Source organism: Porites lutea, chromosome 2 (assembly GCF_958299795.1).
Source record: "Porites lutea chromosome 2, jaPorLute2.1, whole genome shotgun sequence".
NCBI lineage: Eukaryota > Metazoa > Cnidaria > Anthozoa > Scleractinia > Poritidae > Porites > Porites lutea.
The window spans coordinates 47,471,809-47,496,808 of record NC_133202.1 but is presented as its reverse complement, the minus strand read 5'-3'; the positions used below and the strand labels follow the sequence as shown (position 1 = coordinate 47,496,808).

Genomic DNA, 25,000 nt, shown 5'->3' with positions numbered 1-25,000 from the left:
CATTTTAAATTACTATAGGCAAAATGCATGACGATGCCAAGAATCGACTGAGATGTTGCAATGATAAAAATGCATATAGGTAGATTGGCTACGTAAAGGTTATTGAAATAGTAAGTTATGATTATGGTAATTTCTGGTCTGGAACCCAGCAAATGAAGATTTTCTTACCTTTTTTACACAGATTAGTAAAAGGTTTGCTTCTCGTCAGGCTAATTATTTTCAGTTTCAGGTGCATAGTTTAGAAAGAAGTGTAAATATTTTTACCATGTATTTGAGTCATAATTTTTGCAAAGGCCTGTTGAAGTGCTCTGCTATTTTCTCGAGCTAAATCGGGTCCGCCACCTCTCTGTCTTAACATGACGTCATCATCCAATAATTTTCCTGTTTTTCTTTTTATGATAAATGAATACAGAGCTCCAGTTGAATAATGGAAAAACTATTCCAAATCCTCAAATATTGATCATGGCAAGCTAATGGGGAAGAAAAAGCAGGGGAAATTAACTCTATTCAGACTGGCCTTGTTTCTCTTCATGCGACCGAAGGGGTAGAGGAGGGGGTGCTCGCCCCCTATAACTTCAAAAACCGCTCATGCTATGTCCACCATAGTTACACAGAATAATGTACTCATCATTTTCAACTTCTGGGTATAACTTGATGGGCACAATGACGTTATCTGACGTGACATCATGATCATGACGTCATAATTCTGAATTTAGATAATTTAAAATGGCGGATCCAAGATAGAGGATGCTTCCTGTACCTTTTTTCGTAATAAATGACGTTATCATGACATCACTGTAACTGTTAATGATCATTTATGTGTTAGCTAACTTCTTGACTTTATCAGAAACCTTACTATTTAAGTATTTTTCGCTTAATGCCTTGGATTCCGCAAATATGTTCAGCATTATGACGTCATGATGACGTCAGATTAAAACCCCTATAAATCGAGGTATTCTTAAGAGAAAACGTGATCCGCGTATAAAGGGATGCTGAGCAAGCAAAAAGATCTGCAAAATGTGAAATTTTGCAAGCAATGAACACGATTGAAAATTTAAACTCAGCATCTGCCATTTGATCATATTAAACTTTTTTTTTTTCATGCTAGTCATTAAAAGGCCGAGATTTCATTAAAACTTATAATAACTTTGATTGAATGATGCTAAATAAAGTGTAATATAACAATGCAATCAGTAAACAGTAAAAAACTCTGTTGCCATGGTAACGTAAATATTGACGAACACAGCACGATAGCTTCATAAAATCCCAAGATGAATTTTAGGAAAAGGTGCGAAGTTTGGTGGTCATAGCTTGAACGGTTTTAAAGTAATTTAGTTTTTTGCAGAGGGTTGAAGCCCCCACGGTCTGAATGGGGTTAAGCTAATAAAAAAACGACGAAATATTTGAATGTGTTATGGGCTTTTGGTGTGGACATTCCCAATATCTTTTTGTAATTTATTTACGAATTAAATAAACGTTGACATTCATTACATCTTCCGTGAGAAAAATTTTCCAAATCTGAACCGTTTGTGTAATTCCGAATTTTTTGTGAAGTCTGAAATGACCGCTTTTGAAATACATATTTTAATTTTTTGCAGGTTTTTAAGGTCCATCATTCATCCTCTGCATCTCCGGATGATCATCAGAAAGTCGCTGAAAGCATTTTAAGCTTCTTTCATGGTTTCGAAGCGTTTACTTTGCCATCTCCCACCGTTGATCCAGAGATGCTAAAAAGCATCAACGATAATAGAAGTCGGATAAATCCTTTGTTCCTGCGTGGCTTAGAGTCATTCAAACGGCTACTTGGAGACATTTTGACTCCTAAATTGAGTTTCAATGAAGGAGAGCTGGTTACAGGAGAAGGTATATATCTGTTACTAATCTGGAAAAAAAAGCGCTTTTCTTGATGCCTTTAGAGTGAAACGATAGACTGAAAAAACATCCGTGTCTGTTGGCGCTAATTATACAGAAGGGTCTGGAGAGAGTTTAAGAATGGGGATTGAGACTGGAGCGCGCCTCGATTGAGGGATTTACCCTGATTCTGGAGACGCTTTAACTCCTTGCCTAAGCGACTTTGAGAAAAAAAGAGGCGACCGTTTAGCGGTCCTGTGAAAAGAACGCTTGGAAAGGCAGTTGTATTCCCAAGCTGTTGCTTTACCAAGAAACTTAGTACTTGTCCCAGAACGTTTGTAAATGAACTATAGATATAGTTTACGTCATAGAAAGTGTAGCGTACGCGGTTATATTCCGAGTTGTTTGTGTCAAGGCTCGAACGAGCGAGGTACGAGCGAGTGATGGCTTTTGACACAAACAACGAGTGAATATAACCTCGTACAAAGCACTTTCTGTGACGTGAACTGTTTATCAGCCATATCACGAAGGTTCTCACTGAAATAGTTTTCTTAATGTAACACATATTACTAAGAGCAAATCACAAATGGTAGAACCAAATGCAAATTTAATAGCAATGCAAATCTCGCAGCACATCTTGTCCTCATCGTTCTGAACCAAAGATGCACTTGCAAAATTTTAATCTAGTAAGTACATTACAAAAGACAGAACTCAGCGCCGTGCGCTCTGTAATATTGTTCTCCGTCTTTCTTTCGAACTTGAAGTAGAAAATTTACTATTAACACGTCGAGATCTCTTGCATCAGTATTTTCCAACTCTCTGGGCTCGTTCCTTGAAACTTAAAACTTTTTCAAGAACGAAACATCTCTCTGTGCTTTGCTTTATTTGTTCTTGTTTTCTTGAGCAGCGGCACAAACTCTTCTAAGGAGTAACCAACCAACACAAACCTGTTAATAGTTTTCTTTCGTCCCCGCCATTTTCGGTAGAAAAATTTGGACGCGCCGCTAAAAAGCCTCGAAATCTGGAAAGCCATTTGAATGCAAACGATGAACGACTCTGATTGGCTCAAAGGTATTTACGCTCTCGTTGAATGGCTATACTTCGATTCCACGCGTGAAAACAGCTGTACCGCCCATTCTGATTGGCTGTATAAGCTTTTGTCGGGTGTGAAACGTACAAAGGGTATAAATTTAAACAAATAAGCTTTAAGAAACAAAAGTCTCGGAATACCTGTAATAAATCGCAATTTTTTCTTAAGCCAGTGGCCTGAATAAAGTTCTGATTTATTGTCATTTTCCAGGTCTCGCTGCATTGGTTCAGTTTTACGTTCAAGCAATTAATAGTCCAGGAGTAATTCCTAATGTCCAGAATGCCTGGGAAGCCTTTGTGGAGATGAAGTGTTCCGACGCTATAAAAAGAGCCCTGGAAACTTACGAAAATGTCATGAAGTCAAAGCTGAAAGGCAAGCTTCCTTGTGATAATGACGAACTACGTAAGGTACATGGAACTGCATTTGAAACAAGTGAAGCTTACTTCATGGCAGAAACAGCGGGAATATCCACAAGCACCACTGAAACGTATCTAAACAAACTAAAGGTTCGTTTAAAAGAAGTAGTAGCTCCAAGACCAGTATTTATTTATTCTATTCAGATCTGGGGTGGGTTGGGTTGTTGTTAGCAGGGTTCAATGAATTCGGAGAGTCCTGTTTTACGGAATGTTTCCCTACCCTTGTCACCTCCGTCTCTGGATTCCAGTTCAAGATTAAGGAGGCGATGTGTATAAAGTTGGAGAAACCTATTCTAAATCAACAGGTGAAACATGTAAACTTGTTACTTTCCATGTAACTTAACTGATATTTCTGCTATTTTTTTTCTCTCCTCGTTGTTCTTTTTTCACATTTAGCTTCCATGAAATTGTTGTAGTTAGCATATTCAAATTATAACTACTTCTACAACTTAAGATATTCAAATTGTAACAAGCTTCTACAACTGAAGATGGCAAAAGTTTGCCGGAACAAGTACATGTCTTGTAAATTGAAAACTGGTGTGTTATTTGTTAATTATTTTTAAAATTTCAAAGAGTTAAGCTACCTATTATGCAGTTTATCCTTACAACAGTATCCAGCTAGAGTAATTCCTGTGTAAAATACCTCCATGGAGTTCATGGAGTTCCATGGAGGTCCAAACGCGTGCGATCAAATTGCGTTATGTGCATTTCATTCATTCTTAGTGGAAGTCCAAAGGAATCCTGGCTACATACATGAAACGCATATGTAATAACAACCTGAAGATTAGTATTGCGGGCTCCTGCTTATCGCCCGCAATAAATATAAAGATTTATTCCTAGTAAGGCTGTCTGCCAAATATCTTGCAAAATTAGTGTTGCATTTATATGAGAGGATCGACCTTTTATAACTACATGCAGCCGCTTCGATATAATTAACTATGCAAGGTTTTCCTTTTCGGCCGGCGACCAGCGATTTGCGCCGCCTGGGAACGGCTCCGTCGCCGGTAACCAGCAGAAAGGTTACTTGTTGAAATAAATGTTACGCGCAATCGCAATTGTCTATAATTGTGACCTTTCACGCGAAAACGTTCATTAACGGCCTTCCGGTAAACGGGTGAATCGCACGGCTACTACCCTGCGAGCAGAGGTGTGGCTTTGAGCGTTTACGAAAGTGTTCCTGTCGCTTGTCGGTGAGTAATCGCGTAGTTGGTTTGTTTACGTATTAAAGGCCCATGTTCACCCAAACGGCTTTGCGCGCTTTTGTTTTTGTTTTGAAACGATTCTTTTGTCAAATGCAGTGTTTTGATTGGCTTCCACTTTGAGGAGCGTTGCGTGACGATACTAAAAACGACTGCAAGGGAGACTACAATTGCAGCTTTTCTCACGCTTGACCGAAGCTTAGAGAGACAGTATCAAAGAGGCCAGTAAGACTTTTATTTCTTTTCCAAATGGAGGAAGATATATCGCCGACTACGTTAAATGTCACCGCAGAAAGCACCTCAAAATTTAAACTGGTAGTGAATGCATATGGATGCCTTGTTCAGTCCGATGAACACAATGAAGGTCATAAATTACGAAACGTCTAAGCACCAGGTGAGGTTTTCCTGAAGCCCGATTCGACTGTGAAATGTTTTGATTCCTCAATCTATTATTTTGTGTTAATTCTTAGGAAGCTTTTAGGTATGTGTTCTCGAAAGAATAAGCGAGAAGTTGTGTTTGCAAAGCGCCGAATCAGCAATGCATACAGTCTGTAATCGCTGTAATCGCTGTATTACACTTTCTTTAGGTTTTGCTAAGGATTGGTTTGCTAATAAGAGTTCTCGCTACTTTAGAGCCGCCTTTAATCGTGATACGCCAGACGATAAGTTTACGTTAAGGATATCACTCGCTTCATAGGTTAAATTAAATAAAGTATTGTTCATGTTAGATTGACTCGCTTGTTTTGCTTTCAACTGATTTCAACGGAACCTTTGTTTACAATTGAACATTCGATGTAGAAGGAACTCGGCAAACACGCTGTCTGTAGAATTTACAGCCAAGAGTTTCTTTCCCATCTCTCCAGGGATTAAAAAAGCGGATTCACGGAGACGAATGTACTTCGGCGACCCCCGTCCACGCGGTCTTCCAACCATGCTTCCAACCGTTCGTTTCGATGGAGCCGCCATCGAAAGTGCTGCAGTGAAACAAACACTCACAGAAACAAAAAGGCTCGATACCATTCCAAAATATCCAAAAAGATGTAAAGAAAAATACCAAAAGAACTTGTTGAGACTTTCTTTTAAACCAGATTTAGCGAACTGTAGAAGATTAACAAAGATTGACTTTACACACTAAAGGCAGCGATTTTCAACTACGCGAAATGTTTTTTCTGGAGTACAGGGCGCGCAATGCATCTAGGGTGAACATGGGCCTTTAATATTATCAAAATTAAGACAATGGAAAGCCCGGGTTACAAACGGCTTACTTATCCGTTCGAACTAGGACATCGAATGGCTGAACGGATTATTAAGTATTCGGAAGAATATGGAGTAATTCCTCAGAAATTGATGTCCTAAACTTCCATGGAATTCCATAGAGGTATTTTTCACGGGTTCAGTTTGTCTTTTGTTTTCTGCAAGCCATTCCCGGTTTTGAGCGTCCTTTTTCTTTTGTTAGGAACTTTTAAGTGTGAAGTTGATCGCATGGCAGACCGAGAACGCGAAGTTAACAAGAGAATTATGTAACGATCTGCTTACTCAGCTCAAACAGAATCACCTGGAACCAGTCCTTAGACGAATGCAGGGAAAAGAAGCGGCCAAAATGTCCTTTGAGGAGGTCATTGCTGGGTACAATAAGATCAAAGAGGATTACCACAATTCTGCAATTGGTGCCAAAGATGTTATTGCTGCTGTTTTCTTCGAATTCCACCCAGTAAGACCTTATACTTTGCTAATAAGCACTTTGTGATGGCACTATGATTGTTTTTTTTCTTTTCTTTCGCTAGTAATTCTACAAGAAACTAAGCAGGAAAAAGACGTGATTTTGGTGTTATCGTAGAACTATAATCAAAAGAAAAGATGCCTTGTCTCCACTCTTATAGACTATAGAAATAACGTTTAAACGCCCGCCCTCAAAATGTTAGCGTGATATTGAAAAAATGACTACATTACCAGTCCAGCATCGTCTACGCCATTTGTATAATTCGTCTGCGAATAAGTGCTCAAAAGCTCTTTCTGATATCCAGCAGAGTCGAAAGAATATGTGAGCCTTTCTTATAGGCGGGTTCCTTATAAGCCTCACGATTGGCCTAATTCTTAAGCGTGCGTGACGGTTGGGCGTAGTGACATGTCAAAATTCACAGGAGGGTTGTCAAGGAGCTGATACAGTGAACAATGAAAGAGCAAAAGCCTTCTAATGAACAAAAAAATGCTTTGAGGAAATTCTTTCAAAGGCAAAAAATTGCTGACTGGTTTTCCAGCGTCTTCCAATAGCTGCTGATGCACTCTCGAGTATTCTGCCATCTAGTTGACAGTTCTAGCGTCAAAGACAACAACAACAACAACAACAACAACAACAAAATATACACATGTAGTTATTCAGGTCCAGGCATTTCGGAGAAAGCCAAAGAAACTTGGGTTATTTAGCCACAATAAAAAGCTTAAGACTTTAACAGAGGTAAAAAAAAAAAAAGAAAAAAAAAAAGATTTAATGGCAAACTGCATCGGTGATAAAATCCTGTCAGAAAACACCTGCAGTAACGTAAACTACAGGAACTAATTACTCAATATGCATGGAACAAAAAAACCTCTGTTGTTCATGCTAACTCTAAGGTCACGTTTCACAATATCACGAGCTCATTTTCTCGTGTCACGAACTATGAATTGTGTTTGGCCTGTGAACACTTTATCTCAAATCAGACTTATCACAAACTGCGTAAGAAACTAGCCAATCAAAAACGCATATGTCTTTACGACTCTGTGGGATTCGAACACGATATTGTGCACTACTTCGCAGACGCTCTATGCACTGGTTTAGAGTGTCTGTGAAACAGACTAACTAGAAAGTTGATACCCATTTGAAATATATTGTTTGGGGCTAGGGTCCTCTTTGTGAAAAATGGCTATGCGTTTTAAGAAGGAAAAATAAATTTGCTTCTTAAACCTGGATGGCCATTTTCTCACGGGAAGGCATTTTAAAAGACGATAACTAATGTTAGCCGTCGGGCCTTCCGTGCTCGAAACTAGATACCAGGAAGAAGTAATCGCATTTTTTTTAGTTACTGGCATGCGCTATTTGGCCTTTGTTTTTCCTTCTTCTTGTCATTCTCAAAGACTCTTTGTGATCACTTCAGGATTTGATGACCTTTTTTTGTGGCTAACCTTTTTTGATATTCGTTATGTGCCCAGACGGTGGTACTGAAGTTTTGAAGAAGAATTTCGGCTTTTGACAGCGGATGGTCACGCGCAGTATGCTTGATTTGTTTAGATATCTTATTTAAGCGCATAAAAGAATTGTACGTCGGGCTGACCTGAAGAATAAAGTCCTTTCTCTATTTTATGGCTTGATATATCAGAGGTTTTAAGCTTCTCCCTGTCCTTATATCGGTTGACCATTTTAGCATTTTGATGGAAGCCTTACCACTGCCGTCAGTTTTAACTGGTCACCCTTGACAGCAAAACACCTCTTTCCTTCATTTTTAAATCCAACTCGAAATCCGAACCTGCTATTTCAAGCGTGCATTGGCCGGAAAAAATAGACGTTCAAGGCACCGGCCTTTATTGTTAATTGTTCGCAATTGCCAATATTACCTTGAATATAGTTTATTACTCATTTCGTGTTTCGCTTTGCTTCTAAATCAACGTTAACTGTTTCAGTTTACCTGTTCCAGGCTTTGAGATAATGGGGCGGAGCGGCGCAAAGAGAGGTGAGAAAGGAAAACGGTAAGAGGGTAGGGTAGGAGGGGGCGCGATGGAACGCCTGTGGTCCTTTTAAACAAAAGCTTGTTCCGGAAATCTGGTTCGGTTATACCCTGTAATAAGGTTATTTTTACGACCGATCTTGTCAGCGCTCGAAGGTTCTTGATTGGAAATGGGATGCGACAGGGATGTGATCAAAAATCAGTTAGCTTTGAACGCGGGGTGAAATGATTCGTTATAAGCAGCAAGGTGAATGTGGAATATTATTCTCATTACGTTTCATTTGTAGGCCCTTTTGAAAGAACAAGAACAATATTTAGGATTGCTGGGGCAACTGAAAGACTATGATGAGGTACTGACCCAGGAACTTGCAGCTAAGGCTTATCAAGAACAGGAGAGGCAAAGACTTGAGGTATCTTTTTCTGTTACTTCTTTATTATTAAAATAATAATAATAATAATAATAATAATAATAATAATAATAATAATGATGATGATGGTGATGATGATGATGATGACGGTAATATGATATTGATGATGATAACGATATACAGTCAATATTAAAGAAGAAGAATTCTAACACTTGAAAGCCCCGAGCTGGAGGTGAGAAGCGAACTCACAACCCTCCGAGTTCGAGTTCGGACGCTCTTACCAGTGAGCTACTGGAACTCTAAGGGCCAGCTGGTCGGGATTTCAATACAAGTACACCAGACTTTTAGGATTGCATCGAGGACTTGCTCATTAATTTGCTGTCCACCAGCGTACAAACCCTAGGCTGTATATTTATATTAATGAAGAAGAAGAATTCTAACACTCGAAAGCTCATAAAAAGTTTCCGAGCTCCAGGTGAGAATAGAACTCACGACCCTCCGAGTTCTAGTTCTAGTTCTAAAAACGCACTCTTGTTTCTGTTGACATGCCAAGCACATCTGAGAGTGGCCGACTCCTGGGAATAATGTGCCACAGTAATTGTTCTTAATTAATCAATTTTATTGTCAACGGATATCATTTAACATTTTCTTTATTGTCCAGTCCTTTTTTCATTATTTTAGCACCGACTCTAAATGGGTAATTTTTTTTAAAAGTTTCGATATCCGAAGGCCTGGAAACCTTCCGCTTTGTAGAGAGTTAGTGGCCAGTCTTAATCTTAAAAGTACGTACGGCTAAGGCATGTTTAAATTGTTCTTATGCGACACTGATCAATCGACGATGAAGTTTTGGGTGGAGAATAGTGAATTATTGATAAATTTCAGATTTATTTTTCACAGGAGGAACAAGAACGATTGCGTCAAGAGAATCTGGCAGTTAAGAAAGAGGTAATGCTATGCTCGCACGCAATGATGTATGTTATCACTAAGAATTATTAAATATCACCGTTTCATGCATATCTGGATCTTCAACAATGTTAACCGGCGGCTGTTATATCGAAGGAAAATACCAGCTACTGAAAAACACACATTTGGCCGAGATGGGAAGCTTTAAGGGTAAATCTGAAATTTTGAGGACAATCACAGAGGCAGCTATAGTCCAGAAAGCCAGAAAGGCGTTTGGTTTTCCTGCTTCCATTTGAAAATGAGACTAACTTTGTTGACTTTGTTATGTTTTTTTTGCGACCGAAAAATCGTAGGGCAGTTATCGACCAGGAAGGAGTATAGCGCCTGAAACCAGTCCTCCGATTGACCACCACGTGACCCAAAATGGCCAGTAAAATCGCGAGAAAAATAATAGGCGGCTTAGGCTAAATAACCAAAATGTGAATTGAAAAGTGGATTTTCTTTCTTGTCCTTATTTACTGAGTTTACCGAGTGAAGTTTGGCAAGCGCGTTTAGTAATCTAAAAAAGCTCGATAACAATTCCAATTCAACACGAACTCATAGAAAGGTCAAATATGATAAGTTTAGAGTGAAAACGTTTATCGTTAGTTTCATGTCCAATTGTAGATGGAGATGTTAGGGCAAAAACAGCATGAGGAAAGAAAGAAGTTCAGCGAGCAGATGAACAATGAACTTCAGGCGCAGAAGGAGCAGATGAACAACATGATGGAAGCAAATATGGAGCGAGCGAGAAATGAGAGACAGGATTTTATGCAGGAAAACCAACATCTCAGGAAAGAGTTCCTGGCAATTCAGAAAGCAAACGAAGACAACATGAAAATGATTGGAAAATTAAGAGATATGGTGGCTAAGCAAGAGGAAGAGAAAAGACGTATTAGTATTGAACTGGAAAAAGCAAAGGATGCCAAGGACCACGAAGACGTCATGGCAAAGATGAGGGCGAAACACAAGGAGGACCAGGACAGGTTGCGTCGCGACATGGAGGCCAAGATGGAAGCGAATCGTCAGGCCTTGGCACAGGGATACCAACAGGCTGTGGAACAAGCTCGAGTACAACAGTTGGACGAAATGCAAGAAAAACTCGACCAGGTGGGAACGCAGTTGGAGGAAATTAAAAAACCATGGTATCAGAAAGCATGGTCGAAATTCAAAGAAGTAGGCAGTGCTGCCGGCGCTGCTGTTGCTAGGACAGTGAAAGATAATTGTTTATTGATGTAATAACGTATCCTTTTATGATCCTGAGAGATCAAGCAATTAAGCAATTAATTCTGTGTAAGTATTTAGACAGCCGAAGGAGAGCCCACAGGAATAAGCTCCTCTCCGTCGCCTAAAACTGAATTAGTGCCCTCCTTTGAAGTATGTGTTACTCTCCAACTTTTATTTTGATGAATGATAACAAAAGATTTTGATTGTAAGAACTCAGTTTAGTTCTGATCGTTTCTCTACTGTAGGCAGAGGCCGGTTGCCTCTTTTGCTACCGCTCTATTGACACTAAAATCGGGGTCATTTTGTTCTTTTTTATGTCGTTTTTAAGTTGTAATATGATAGATAACAGAAACCAAAGTCTATAAATTAAAGGAAGTTAATTAAAGAATAATTCAAACTTTGTCCTCTATTTCTTTTTTTATCGCATGAATAATCTAAAAACCTACAATACTTTTAAAAAAGACCCAGTGTATAATGTGTCACCTACCCTTAGAAATAGGTGAGTCTACCTCTGGTTGAGGAAACGGATGGCTTCCGTTTTCACTTCTCGTTCGGTGTGGCACAATGCATAGCAAAAATGCCGCCGTTGAAACTGAACGCGTAACTAAGTTTACTCACAAAAAAAATATCAGTTAGAAGTCGCACAAGAATTGCGCGTACCAGAAAAGCTCAGAAATTTCTGCGTTATCACTATTCACAGGCGTGCACGGCTTAAACTTAGCAGTGTGAATCGAAATGTTCGATTAACCAGGCAGTTACCGAATACGTACCCAGAAATGAACGCAACTATTTGGTATTAATAAAAGCTCAATGAGACAACTGTGAGAAGTTGATCTGAAGAAAAAGGGAGAAAATAGAAAGAAAAGAAGACGTGCATTAAAGGTCAAGCTTTTCTGGAAGCTTAAAGCTTTGTTAGGATATAGATTTTTACAAATACAATAAGTATGGTGTCACTCCATCCTTAGCATCACACCCAAAACGACACTGGTGAAACATTACTTTTAACACTGGGTTTTACACAAGAAAGTTCCTCCTTTATTGCTTAGTTTTGATTGGAGAATGCTTTGTTTTTGCTCTTAATAAGCATCGAATATCTGGGGCTCACTCATAAATGGTTAGCATAGGAGATATCGCAAAACAGGATAAAAGCTCAGATAAAAACGATTGTGTTACAGTTTATGTAAGGTGTTCCACTGTTTTTCTTTTTGTTTTTGATTTTGCTTTTTTCACTTCAAACACTGTGCCTAAAAGTGGAACATTTCTTCGGGTCAGCATTTACAGAATGTTAATGTTGTGATTTCGCACGATCAAGTCCAATGAAGGCTAAGAAAATAATATCATAACAGACATCTGTGTGGCTTAATAATCATTGCACTTGTGGTTTAGTTTCCTAACACCGTATTAGCTTTTTTCTTGTTTTTGGTGTTCATAGCTTTATGACCTTCACCGTACAACAGGGGCATTTTCTAAGAAATGGAAGAGAAGAGCTTGTGTGCTATTGTTGGTTTTCACATGATGTCGCTAAAATTCAAACTAAAAAACTATCGATCCTACCGAGATTTTACTTTCACGATGCATTAGAGCAGCTGAAAACTAATTTTCATACAAATTTTCGCTTCAAAAGGGTTCTTGGTTTTGTGATAGAGTACACTTGAATTTCTAAGCTTTTGCGTGACGCGGCATTTACATGAGGGCCAAGAGAGCCGTCATGTAGGTTAAAAAAAATGACTTATTTCAAGAAATTTTGCTATCTAAACAGTTCATGTATTAGAAAAAGTATTACCTTAATGTTTATAAGTTTCTCGAAGAATAAATTCACGCTTTTGTAGCAAAACTAGGTAACAGGTGTTTCTGTTGGTTTCCGTCCGTTATGTTGGAGCTCATCCAGGTGAGGAGCAGCATTACGTCTCCATACAAATCTCTAAAAGTTTGGGTAAAACCTTTCTTCGGATATCTCGTACACGAAATATTCCTCTGACCTGAATCTTGGCGAGGGTCTTTTACAATTTTTGGTCTGAAATCGGGTAAGGATTTGAGGAACCGGGCGGCACACCCCCACCAAGAATTCCCAGGAGTACCCCCTCCCCCCGGGCCTCTTCAGTACAACTCTGGAAGTCTCAACATATTTCACGTCGGTATTTCAATGATAACAGCTTGTCAATGAAGGTCATTTTGTTACAGGTAGCTACAGGTGAGTGCAATCATTAATACCGGCCAGACTCGAAGATAACATACACTCACTTCTGCGTGACATAATCTGGTAGCGAACGTAAAGTGATTTTATTTTATTAAGTGTCTTCCTCCATACTAATGAAGTGGATAGGTTTACTAATGAGCGTCACTCTACTATAATAGGAACAATAGGCTTGCCTAGACTTGCCCGGTAAGTCACTTGGTTAAAAGGAAAATAAGAGCAATCACTTAGCAACGCGAGAACGGCTTCCTATATCTTATTTAGCGCTAAGAGTCGGATATATAAACAAACACATACAGAAAGTGGAGTTGAAGAAAAGTCTTGATTTCAATAAAGTTTACGTCTTCTTATTTAGCGCTAAGACTCGGATATATAAACAAGGAGGAGGGAAAACAATCAAAGTGAGGAAGTAGAGGAGGGAAAACAATAGAAATGAGGAGAAGGAGGAGGGAAAATAATAGAAATGAGGAGGAGGAGGAGGGAAAAAGAATAAAATTGTGGAGGAGGGAATAATAACATTGAGGAGAGAAAATAATGAAATTGAGGGAAATATTAAAATTGTGGTGGAGGGAATAAAAAAAATTGAGGGAAAATATTAAAATTGTGGAGGAGGGAATTCAAGAATGAGGAGCGAAAATAATAAAATTGTGGAGGAGGGAATAAAAAAATGAGGAGGGAAACGTGGGGAAAAAAAAGATAGCTTGCTTTCTTTGACTATTTTAATAGATTTCTTTCAAATCGCTGTGTATTTGACTCTTTTTGTTTTAAACGGTATCTCGTGATCCTTGTTAAGTTATTTGTTTTATAATAACACGTCAATGTGAGTGCTCCCTTGAGGTTTTTCCTTTAGAGCTAATTTGTATTCAACTTTGGGCTTGTGAACTCGCATAATTACCTAACTAACCGCGCGTGAAACCTTGAGACTTCAATAGTTTTTCATTTCCTCGAGATAGAACGGAGAAAACAGTTCTGTAATAGTCAGATAAAATTGAAATAGAGAGTTTTCAGCCCCACTTTGTGTGTATGTGCGTGTGTTTTGTTTATATATCCGAGTTTTAGCGCTAAATAAGAAGATGTAAACTTTATTGAAATAAAGACTTTTCAACTCCACTTTCTGTATGTGTTGTGTTTATATATCCGAGTCTTAGCGCTAAATAAGGTATAGGAAGCCGTTTCTCGCGTTGTTAAGTGATCGCTCTTATTTTCCTTTTAACCAAGTGACTTACCGGGCAAGTCTAGGCAAGGCTATTGTTCCTATTGTAGTAGAGTGACGCTCATTAGTAAACCTATCCACTTCATTAGTATGGAGGAAGACACTTAATTAGTACGCGGGAAATCCAAGGAAAACCCAAAATCCGATTAAGTTTCAACATAGTAGACTACTGCTGTACGTGTTAAATTTTTGGTATCGTACAAACAACCTTGTATTGCCCTGATTGTCTGAAAATGTAAGTCGTGGCTTTTGGCCCGCTTCAGGCACCGAACCGTTTTCATGAACCAAACCGAATACATTAAATTTATAGTACATGAAAAGTTCGGCCTCTGAATCAGTTTATTTGGAACGGCTCAGCCGGGAGACTCAACTTTGGAGCGAATTTGGAGGAGCTTTGGTTCAGACGCTAAGCTTTATAAGGGCAGAACTTACTATAAGTAAGTCCGTATTTTGATCCAAGTGGGTAGTTCTCTCCTTCTTAGTTTATCCAGTAGCGCAAAGTGATTATATTTTCTTACGTTTGGAGTGGAAATACAAAACAAGGACGTTTTTATTGTTAGAATCAGTCATATTTACAGTTGAAATCGAAAGTAGTCAGTGTCTCGGTGAATGTATGTGTAAGCAAGATTTTTTTGAAAGTGAAACCCCTTCTCGTGGGTGAGGCTTTTCCCTAGCTTTTCCCTAGACGTTAAACCGGAGAAACATTTAGAAATATTTACATTTGAAAGTTTTGAATATTCATATTCAAAACATGTTTTCAGTAAGGAAACTAAATCCGATAATGCCTTTAAACTACTCTTAGTCTGTTTGTTACATTTTGGGAACGGTGGGATCAATATACAGGGTTAAACCGGAATGAGTAGCATGTAAAAATACTGATGAAAGATATTATTCATCGTGGTAAAATTGTGTCTGATGGGCTCGTTTATTGTTTTTATCAAGGTAGGCACAATGCTATTACAAGTAACCTGACTTATAAGGCACACATAAAGTGACGCATGACGTTCCAATAAAGCATGCAATCAGCTTTAATATTTCGTAAATTACAAGTCCGAGTGCGCTTACGAATCTGTAGTTTGAAAAGCTAGATTTCCATTTGAACTCGAATATCTCATTAGTTTGCAGCTGTTCATGGTACTGGGGATTAAGGTAGTCTATCCATATCTCTTCTACCAAGAACTCGGAAACGACTCACTGGGGTTATTGTTGTTAGAAACCGTCTTTTAGCTGTTCAGTCGATGTTTTATTTAAAGTATAATAATTCACAAGAAGCATAAGCATATCACTTCTAAAAAACTGTACCAAAAATGTTGGTGTAGTGAAGTTCATGAGGAAAAGCTTAAAGGTAAGCTGTACGTGTTCAATTTTTGGTATCGCACAAACAACCTCGTATTGGAACGTCTGAAAATGTAAGTCGTGGCTTTTTTCCCGCTTTACTAGGCGTCGAACTCTTCATGAGCCGAAACTAGTACATTGAATTTAAAGTAAATGAAAAGTTCAGCCTGTGAATCAGTTTATTTGGAACGGCTCAGCCAGGAGACTCGACTTTGGAGCGAATTTAGAACGGCTTTGGTTCAGACGCCTAAGCTTTCTACGGCGGAACTTACTATAAGTAACGTTATATTTTGACCGAAATGGGTTGTTCTCTCCTTTTTAGTTAATCCAGTAGCGCAAAGTGATTTTATTTTATTACGTTTGGAGTGGAAATACAAAGCAAGGACGTTTTCATTGTTAGAATCAGTCATCTTTACAGTTGAAATCGAAAGTAGCCAGTGTCTCGGTGAATGCATGTGTAAGCAAGATTTTTTTGAAAGTGAAGCCCCTTCTCGTGGATGAGGCTTTTCCCTAGCTTTCCCGTTACCGATTCTTTGCAAATGCAATCATTTTTTTTAAATTCAAATTTCAGCTTATACGTTGGGAAAAACAAAAATTCGACTACGTTAATCCGGAAAAACATTTAGAAATATTTACATTTGAAAGTTTTGAATATTCATATTCAAAACATGTTTTCAATAAGGAAACTAAATCCGATAATGCCTTTAAACTACTCTAAGACTGTTTATTGCATTTTGGGAACGATGGGATCAATATATAGGGTTAAACAGGAATGAATAGCATCTAAAAATACTGAGGAAAGATATTATTCATCGTGGTATGTGTCTGATGGGCTCGTTTATTGTTTGTATCAAGGTAGCCACAATGCTATTACATAACAAGTAACCTGACTAAGGCACAAGTAAATTGACGCAAGACGTTCCAATAAAGCATGCGATTCGTAGATTACAAGTCCGAGTGCGCGTACGAATCCGTAGTTTGCAAAGCTAGAGTTCCATTTGAACTTGAATATCTCCTTAGTTTGCAGCTGTTCATGGTACCTAGACTTCTACTAAGAGCTCGGAAACCACTCACTGACGTCATTTTTCTCAGAAACCGTCTTTCTGTTAATGTTTTATTTAAAGCATAATACTTCACAAGAGCTGTACCAAAAATGGTGGCGTTGAGAAGTTTAAGAGGAAAAGCTTAAAGGCAAGTTGTACGTGTTAAATGTTTGGTATCGCACAAACAACAGGGACGACCAACGTCAATTTTCGGAAAATATCTGTTTGGAAGACGATTTGAGACCTAGAATTTTCGGAACATTTGTCATGTTGTAAAATTTCTCGCTCGCCTGCCTCTCCTAGGATTTTCGAGCTAGAAAATGGTATAATTGCCTATTTTTAACGGATTTTTACCCTAAAAGGTCACCTAGATTTTCGGGAGCCTTTTTTCTGGCTGAAATTTTCGAAAAGGGAAGTTGATCCCTATAATTTTCGGATCGCTAGACTTTTATATTTTATATAAATATTTTAGGGGATGAAAATATACCGATACCTACCGTTTAAATACTAAAATACGTTTTAAGTGGTTTTGAACTATATTCTTGTTAGGTGCCCCTGAAACAGCCTCGTGTTGGAACGTCTGAAAATGTAAGTCGTGGCTTTTGGCCCGTTTCAGGCACCGAACCGTTTTCATGAACCAAACCGAATACATTAAATTTATAGTACATGAAAAGTTCCTGGCGTCTGAATCAGTTTATTTGGAAGGCGCCGCCGGGAGTTAACTTCAGAGCGAATTTGGAACGGCTTTGGTTCAGACGCCGAGCTTTCTAAAGGCAGAAATTACTATAAATAACGTATTTTGACCGAAATGGGTATTTCTCTCCTTTTGAATTTAGTTCGGTCAGTTTTAACATCGGCGTCTAAAATAAGTTCAGTGGATCGTAATAATTTTGGTCGGCTTTAATTTCACTGAATTTGCTTTGATTCATAAAAAGTTCTGCGACTGGACCGGGCCTTGATGTTTCATTAGAAACCTTTAGCATCAGGTTTTTCATGGAAAACCGGAAACCACGAGATGCAAAATGTCACGTGACCACGGTCTTGCCGTTGCGTTGCAGCTTGCACTTCACGTTTGAACGGCAGGAAGGGATTCCAGCTGCAAGTGACTTACGGTAAGGTTTTTTGCCAGTAAAAATTGTACAGCCTCGCGTTTTAAGGCACGAAATAACTTTTTATATTCGTCTGCTATATATTTGTTGGATTTTTGACCTCGAATCAATGGTTATTCCTGTTTTTTGGGCGATAAAAGTGATGCACTTCGACTTGATGAAAAACAACATGGCGGACTAAACAAAGAACGGGTAGTTCAAATCGATTTTATATTCCTTTCTGCCGTACTAACATAAGGATGTTTTCTGTTCCAATCCAGAGTTTAAGTTTTTTTTCTATTTTGTTACTGAACTCATAACTTAACTGCAGTCTCAGTTTAGTTCCCATTTTTAACATATCACTTCGCGAATTTCATTTTATTTTACTTATTTCTTTATGACTGGGGAGCCCAAGCTTCATAAGCCTTCTGGTTTCTTCTGGACTCGCTTGCCAACTTACAATTCCTATATGTATTCTTGTATTGTTTTATATTTTGGCTAAATAGAAATGAACTGAACTGAACGCCTTGCTAAAATTTGAAATCCCGGTAATGTGAAACTTCAAACGCATAACGGCAAACTGCAGGAGGGGGGTGAATAGGGGTATGCAAATCCGCCGATCCATTATGATTTATTAACCAAATCCGCCGTTAAAATTTCGCCCAGAATCCGAAACAGGGCAAAAATATATTAAATACACGCAAAGTCCAAAATCCGGTCCCAAAAATGGATGAATCCGCAATCCGCTGCAATTGCAGGATCCGAGAATCCGTTAAAATCTTGCACTGAATCCAAAATCCGGCCAAAAATATTTTCAAAATCCGCCGATCCGTTCGCCTATTCACCCCCCTCCTTCAGTTTGCGGTTTGCGATTTCCCATGAAATACCTGATGCTAAAGGTCTCTGATACTGAACTGGAGACGAAGATCAGTCTTAACAAATGACCCTCATAGCAAAGTAAAAGTCTCTGTTGATGGTCAAAATCTTAACACGTGAAGTGCAAGTTTAATTGATGAATATTTCGTGCTACTTAGAATCATGAATTCGAAGTCTTTCCACTATATCAGCCGTAGAAAAGCAAGCAAAAGCTTCTATAATCCGTCCTGTTAAAATCGTTTTTTTTTTTCAGAGCTAGCGATGTAAACTTCCGAATAGTAGTATCGGTACACAGATGAGTTTTAACAATTGAAGTTTGTTTTATTTCATTCTATTTTTGGAATACACATATCAATATTGCTTCTCGGTAATCTGAACTATTGGTAGTTTTCCCGGAACTGCACTATCACCTTTAATAAACATTCTATAGAGAGGAGAAGTGAGACATCACGTTACTATGGTACCGGAAAGTTCTGGATCACAATAATAGGAAGCTTAAGCAACGACGACGGCGACGGCAGAGAGGACTGCGAAAAAAGCAATAGGTTCAGATAACAAAATAACAACTCTGCACGTGCATGATGGTTTTTTTTTGTACATTTCTTAGCCGTTGTTGCACGATTGCGACATGAAACGTCCTAATTTCACGCACCCGCTTCATGGAGTACGTGAACACAACACAAACAAAAATTCCTTTTTTTTACCACGGTGTGGGCAAGGAGTACATAAGGTGTAAATTGTTTTGCCTAATCGCCATGAGAAACCTCTGCTAAGGTGGCGAGATTTCTAATATATTAATGTTTCTTTGTAGGCTGTCAGGTTATAGGCTGGTAAATACAGCGGTGGGCTAAAAAAGAAAACGAGAAAAGAAAACGAATCCGAAAAGCTTACAAGAGCGTAATTAAAAATGGAGGTAAGTAAGTAAACATAGTTCGTTGTTTCCAGTTGTTATCTGGGTTAGCCAAAGGCAAACCTCAGGAAACAAAGATAACAAATCGTGAAAACATTTAATGTTAATTGACATAGTTTTTGTCATTCTCCTCCCATACTTCAACTGTTGCTCAATGGTACAAAGGGCTGAGAATGAGCCGCCTGTCTACGCTAACTGCAGTCGGAAACGCCTAACGAAAGCTCCCTAGCAATCGTGAGCGATTAAAGGCCTTTTTCTTCCCAAACTAAACGAATGATGATGATCATAATACTACTACTACTAGATAGATAGATAGATAGATAGACAGACAGACAGACAGACAGACAGACAGACAGACAGATAGATAGATAGATAGATAGATAGATAGATAGATAGATAGATAGATAAGTTGATAACCAATACATTGCAGCCCGAAGGCTGAATTGCGTATTTACAAATAATTGAACTGATAAAGTGTGTATATAAAACTAAGTACAGTAAATATAAAAGTATAAAAAATATGATAAAAGGACTAAAAATCTACGTATATATATTATCGATGCAGGATCTAATAATAAAACTGTTCCTAAAACGATCTGTCTTGCATTTAGGTACGATGAAGCGCCTGTTGCACCTTAGGGCATAACGTGACGGTCCACTAAATTGTATTAACCTGTTCAGACGGTGTTCAGGGTCCTTTATATAATGGTGTCGAAAGTATAACTACATAGCCCCTTATGAAATCTACAATAGGGACAATGTTCACTAGTTCGATGGTCTCCTGGTAGGGCAGTCCTGGGTATATTATAGACATTGCCCGCTTCTCAACTCGCACCAAATGGTCTTTTAGGTACTTTGGCAAGGCTTAAAAAAGTTTGGTGCTGCGTAAGTAAGAACAGAGCGTATACAAGCAGTGTAAAAGGTGGACATATCATGCCGAGGAACTCTTGATCTTTTTAACGGCACTAAAAAATACAGACGCTTTGACGCTTTCTTGATTACTTCACTAATATGTTCGTTCCACGTAAAGTTACTCGTCAGACCTAGTAGTTTCGCACTAGCCACTCTCTCTAGTTCTTTACCATCTACTACAATAAGCGCAAACTGGGGCTCATTCTTTACAAAAGATATTCATATGTGAAGTCACGACCACTGCCTTCACGACAAATGTTTATATTTGTAGTGAGAATGCAGGTGCATTCACGTGATTAACGTGACATCAGATTGGAGGCAAACAAAGTTTAATTTTTATGGACATCATCAAACTCCTGGCTCGATACATTTTGCTGTCATTGGTTGATTCCTGGTCACGTGGCCTTGTATCAGCGCCTGGGTGGTTGAGGAATTGGGAACAGCTCCATATTGGCTTGGGTCGAGCACATCCAGAACTGCAGGTTTTACGTAATCGAGAATTACGCACTCCTCTGCAACTTTCGATAGACATGGAGTAAGGGAGATAGGCCTGATCATGAGCTGCTTCTTCAGCACGCTTGGAAATTTTTGTGCCAATTTTGGCCAAGTTAAGTGTCCCCAGTTTCCATTCCCTAATTAGCAGTTCTATAGCGCGGTCATTTGGCAGCCATTTTCGCTCAAGAGTCCTGGTCAGAATTTGGCCATTTGCGGAGGAATGGGTACTAGGGGAGTTTTTCCCACTCAAAAACAAATTTCTACAGGCTTTAAGCTTTCTGTTGTTATGCGATTTGCATGCGTTTACATCTTTCTTCTGCAAAATTTTTCCTTGTATTTTTACTCTCTGTTTCATGCACACTGAGTTCGCAGTCCTTCAAAAAATTGAGTATTTTTGTCGAAAATTTTCTCGCTGGGAAACGTATTATTGCCAGGTATGTCATCGTAAACAGAAGACCTGAAACCTTGGCTGTGTTTTCCTCGTTTTGGTTTTTTACCGGATGCCTCTGCTTCTTAGAGATTTTTGCGTTTATATGGTTCGCTGAGCGGTTTACATGGGGAGCAAGTCACGAAGAAAGAGCACTACATCGAAGAAATGCAAGTCAAATTTTCCTGTTGGGGAGCTCAGTAAGTAGAGGGCTACGCTTCGAGCAGAGTACCTTTCGAAATCAAAGGAAATTTGTACCTTAAAAAAAAGGCTTCAGCGACTCAAGAATAAGGTAAGTTTAGCTTGAAAAAGGTTTTTTTAGTGAAAGGAGAGGACTACCGTGTGGCAAGAAAATTTTGCAGGTTCTTATTTTTGCGATTTTTCCATCGATCCGCTAAAATTTACTCCAGAGTAAATGTTCTCTACGTTAAATTCGCTACATTCATTTCGTACAGAAGTAGTGGGAAGAAGTTGATAAAATATCAAGCAAATTCATCTTGTGTGATCATGTCCGCAATTCTCATGACCACTCTGTTTAACAAAGTGTTTATATTACAAGGAGAAATTTGATGCTGATCATTCATAGGGCTTAAAGGGTTAACTTACGTTCTTGGACTTGCAGAAAACTCGCATAAAAGAAAATGTTGATTCGGTAAAAGTTGATCTTCCCGCTGTCAAGACTAAAAGAAGGTTAGTTTTTGAAGTGACAGCTAACACATCCACTCTAAGAAAAAAAAGTCCAACTGTGCTCACTGATGAGGGAAAGCTAAACGTGCCGCAGCGAAGTGCCAGCAGAAGACAACTTGAAACGTTGGTTGCAGCAACAGAGGTAAATGGTGGATCTGTTGAAGACAGGTCCCCAGCCTTGGATGGCATGTTTTCTACGCTGACTAAATATGCGAAGACAGCAGCTCTATCTAAATACTTTTCTTCATCAAAAACGATGAGAAAAGCTAGTCTAGCAGTAATAAAACCTCAGAAAGCAGTATGAGCAAAGTGATCATAATGTCATTCGTTCACTTTCTATGCTTTATGCAGGAGGATTGATGGGAAAGGTAAAATATGAACAAACAATATCAGCTCTTGTTATGAAAAATACCAACAAACACACCAAGAAACTAGGTTCTGTGTCAAAAGAAAGAGTTTTGTTTGGTATGGGTATCCTAATTCCTAAACTCCTTCCCTATGGGTTGTTAATGAAAAAAATTGAAGAAATTGATGTGGGGGAATTTTATTCAATAAGGGAAACCCTACGCCATGACCTTCCACCTGATCAGCAGGTTGATGGGGTCTATAGAAACCTGGAGAACTTTCTACTTCTGCTGGCCAAGTTCTATTTTGAGACTGATCAATACAGGAAACCTGGGGATAAGCTGGTGTGGTTCAGTGAGAGGGAGGGAGCATTTAAGGTTGCGATAGGGGGTGATGGGACTCCTTTTGGGAAATGGGATCAATCTATGTCATGGCTGATAAGTTTTTTGAATGTGGGGCCCAGGGTAGCTAGTCCCAATGACAATTTTTTGCTATTTGGAGCTAATTGTAAGGAGGACCACATGGTTGTTTCTCGTTTTACAGTGAAACTTGCTACAGACATGGAAAAAATAGAGAGCAAATCTTACACAGTATTGGGTAAGAATGTCACCTTTTCTTTTGATCTCCTACCAGGAGATATGAAATTCCTTGCATATATAAATGGGGAATTAAGTAATGCAGCTAAATATTTTTCTAGCTTTGCTAATGTCTCCAAAGATGACTGTAATGCACTGAATGGGAAGTATGGAGAATCTCATGATTGTAAGTGGAAGTCTTGGCAGTATGCAGAAAGAATCAATGTTGCAAAACAGGTTGAAGATTTCAAGAAAAAAATACCTAGTCATTTAGCAGTATCAACAAAGAGATCCAAAGTAACTCAATTTATTGCTGTAAAAAAATCCAGACAAGAATTCAAACCATTAATTGGTAAGCTATGAGACAAGGAAGTTGTTGAACCACTTCACCTTAAGAATAATGGTGTCCAACATTTTCATGCAATGTTACTTGATCTTGCTATTTCTGTAAGTAACCTCCCCAAAAAAATAAATAGCCTTGATGATTTGCCCTCCAATTCGGCAATATCCAGATATTTAAAGGCCATGGAACAAGATGTTAAAGCAGGGAGAATGAAAAAACAGCTAGGTAGGTGGCTCGTTGAGGATAGAACTAAAGATAAAGACTTCACTTACAGGTTAACTGGTAAAGATTCCCACCTAATCTTGCATGGCTTTATGTATCTAGTGAAAGCAATTCAGGGTGACTCAAATGATCCCAAGTTGCTAATGCGACTTCTGCCAATTGTCTTCATTTATTCGACTCAGGGTTTTTAGGTATGGTAATGAAGATGAAACAAAGGAAAAATAAAAATTACTTGAGATAAAAAACTAACTACAACATATATATATATATATATATATATATATATATATATATATATATATATATATATATATATATATGTCTTAATAAAGTTTTTATTTGTTGAAAGACGATTCTCTTCTCTGCAAGTTATATATATATATATATATATATATGTTGCTACCTCAACTAATTAGTAACTGTATAGAAAATACTGTTCCCTCTTCAATGATGAAGGATACCAAAGGCATTCCAATGGCCATAATGAAATTTCAATTCCAACATTTCTTCTTTATATTTATATTTCATAATTCCATTCTTCCTTTCATCAACAATGAGTTTCACTTCCCCTTTTCCAACTCCTAGCTTCTTTGTGAATCCTTGGCAGTCCTCAAATTTATGAAATAGGGCACACAGTCTTCTCATACTTGAGAATGTTATTGTGACTGAATAAGGCTGCTCCAAAACATCTACACCAAAACGTGTAAGATTTACAACCCCTTTATTCAATAAATTGAACACTTCCTGTGGCATCGGGACGTCAAAACAAAGCATGCAAGGATGGATTTTACTCATCCGCGGACTAAGTCGGCGATAAATTCCTTTCTTAGCACGTATCATTGTGCGCTCCAACATGGAAGATATGGGACAAATTTCATGCTGATATCGATCCCGAAGGGGACCGTATTTTCCCTTCACAACAGCCTCAGCCACTTTCCCTAGCGCTTGAAATGTTTGATCTAGATCTCTCAGCTTATGTACATTTGAAATCCGCCGGGAAAAATTTGACTTCTGGCGATTTAATGCTCCTTTAATGCCACTAATAATTTCCACTTGGTCAGGTTCCCTTTGAGCCGCCAATTTTTTTTTGATTCACATGGACCCAATCCTCCGCGCGGCCGCGAAAAGTTGGCCGAATTTTAGGTCAAAATTTCCAAGCGTGTCAGGTCTTCAATTGGCTTCACCTTTGGTAGAGGAGACACATCCGCGAACTTCCAGATCTTCGGAAGAGACTGCTCATTCAAAGAGAGGTCGATGATTCTGCTGATTGGAAGGTAAAAACATTCAGCATACTCCTTGAGCATCCAGTTTGGTATCTCGTCAGGACCACACGCCTTGGAAGGGTTTAACGCAGTCAATAACTTAAAAATACGCATACCCGAAACCTCCGGAAGCTCAGGCGTGTCCTCATCGATGCGAAGTTTGGTCAGCGGTTGGGACAGGCGATATTCTTCAAGAGGCTCAAGGAAGGCCTCGTTGATTGCGTTTGCAAGTTCCTGGTCAGTAAGATTTTCAATTCCTTCAATATAAATGTGACAAGAAAC

At 38.7% G+C, this 25,000-nt stretch overlaps 2 protein-coding genes and 1 pseudogene across 2 annotated transcripts in view; all 3 read left to right on the top strand.

The window, feature by feature from the left end:
• Positions 1-11,169, top strand: part of LOC140928854 (guanylate-binding protein 6-like) — a 23,501-nt gene extending 12,332 nt beyond the window's left edge. Inside the window, exons 9-14 of the mRNA XM_073378658.1 lie at positions 1,599-1,863; positions 3,152-3,447; positions 6,013-6,267; positions 8,542-8,664; positions 9,520-9,567; positions 10,192-11,169. Coding sequence (XP_073234759.1) covers positions 1,599-1,863; positions 3,152-3,447; positions 6,013-6,267; positions 8,542-8,664; positions 9,520-9,567; positions 10,192-10,803 — 1,599 coding nt within the window. The 3' untranslated portion in view covers positions 10,804-11,169. The remainder of the gene's footprint in view (positions 1-1,598; positions 1,864-3,151; positions 3,448-6,012; positions 6,268-8,541; positions 8,665-9,519; positions 9,568-10,191) is intronic.
• An 8,238-nt stretch (positions 11,170-19,407) lies between these two features.
• Positions 19,408-25,000, top strand: part of LOC140928855 (guanylate-binding protein 7-like) — a 50,217-nt gene continuing 44,624 nt past the window's right edge. Inside the window, exon 1 of the mRNA XM_073378659.1 lies at positions 19,408-19,453. Within this exon, the coding sequence (XP_073234760.1) occupies positions 19,448-19,453 (6 nt within the window). The 5' untranslated portion in view covers positions 19,408-19,447. The remainder of the gene's footprint in view (positions 19,454-25,000) is intronic.
• LOC140928797 (uncharacterized) lies at positions 21,333-23,647 on the top strand (annotated as a pseudogene).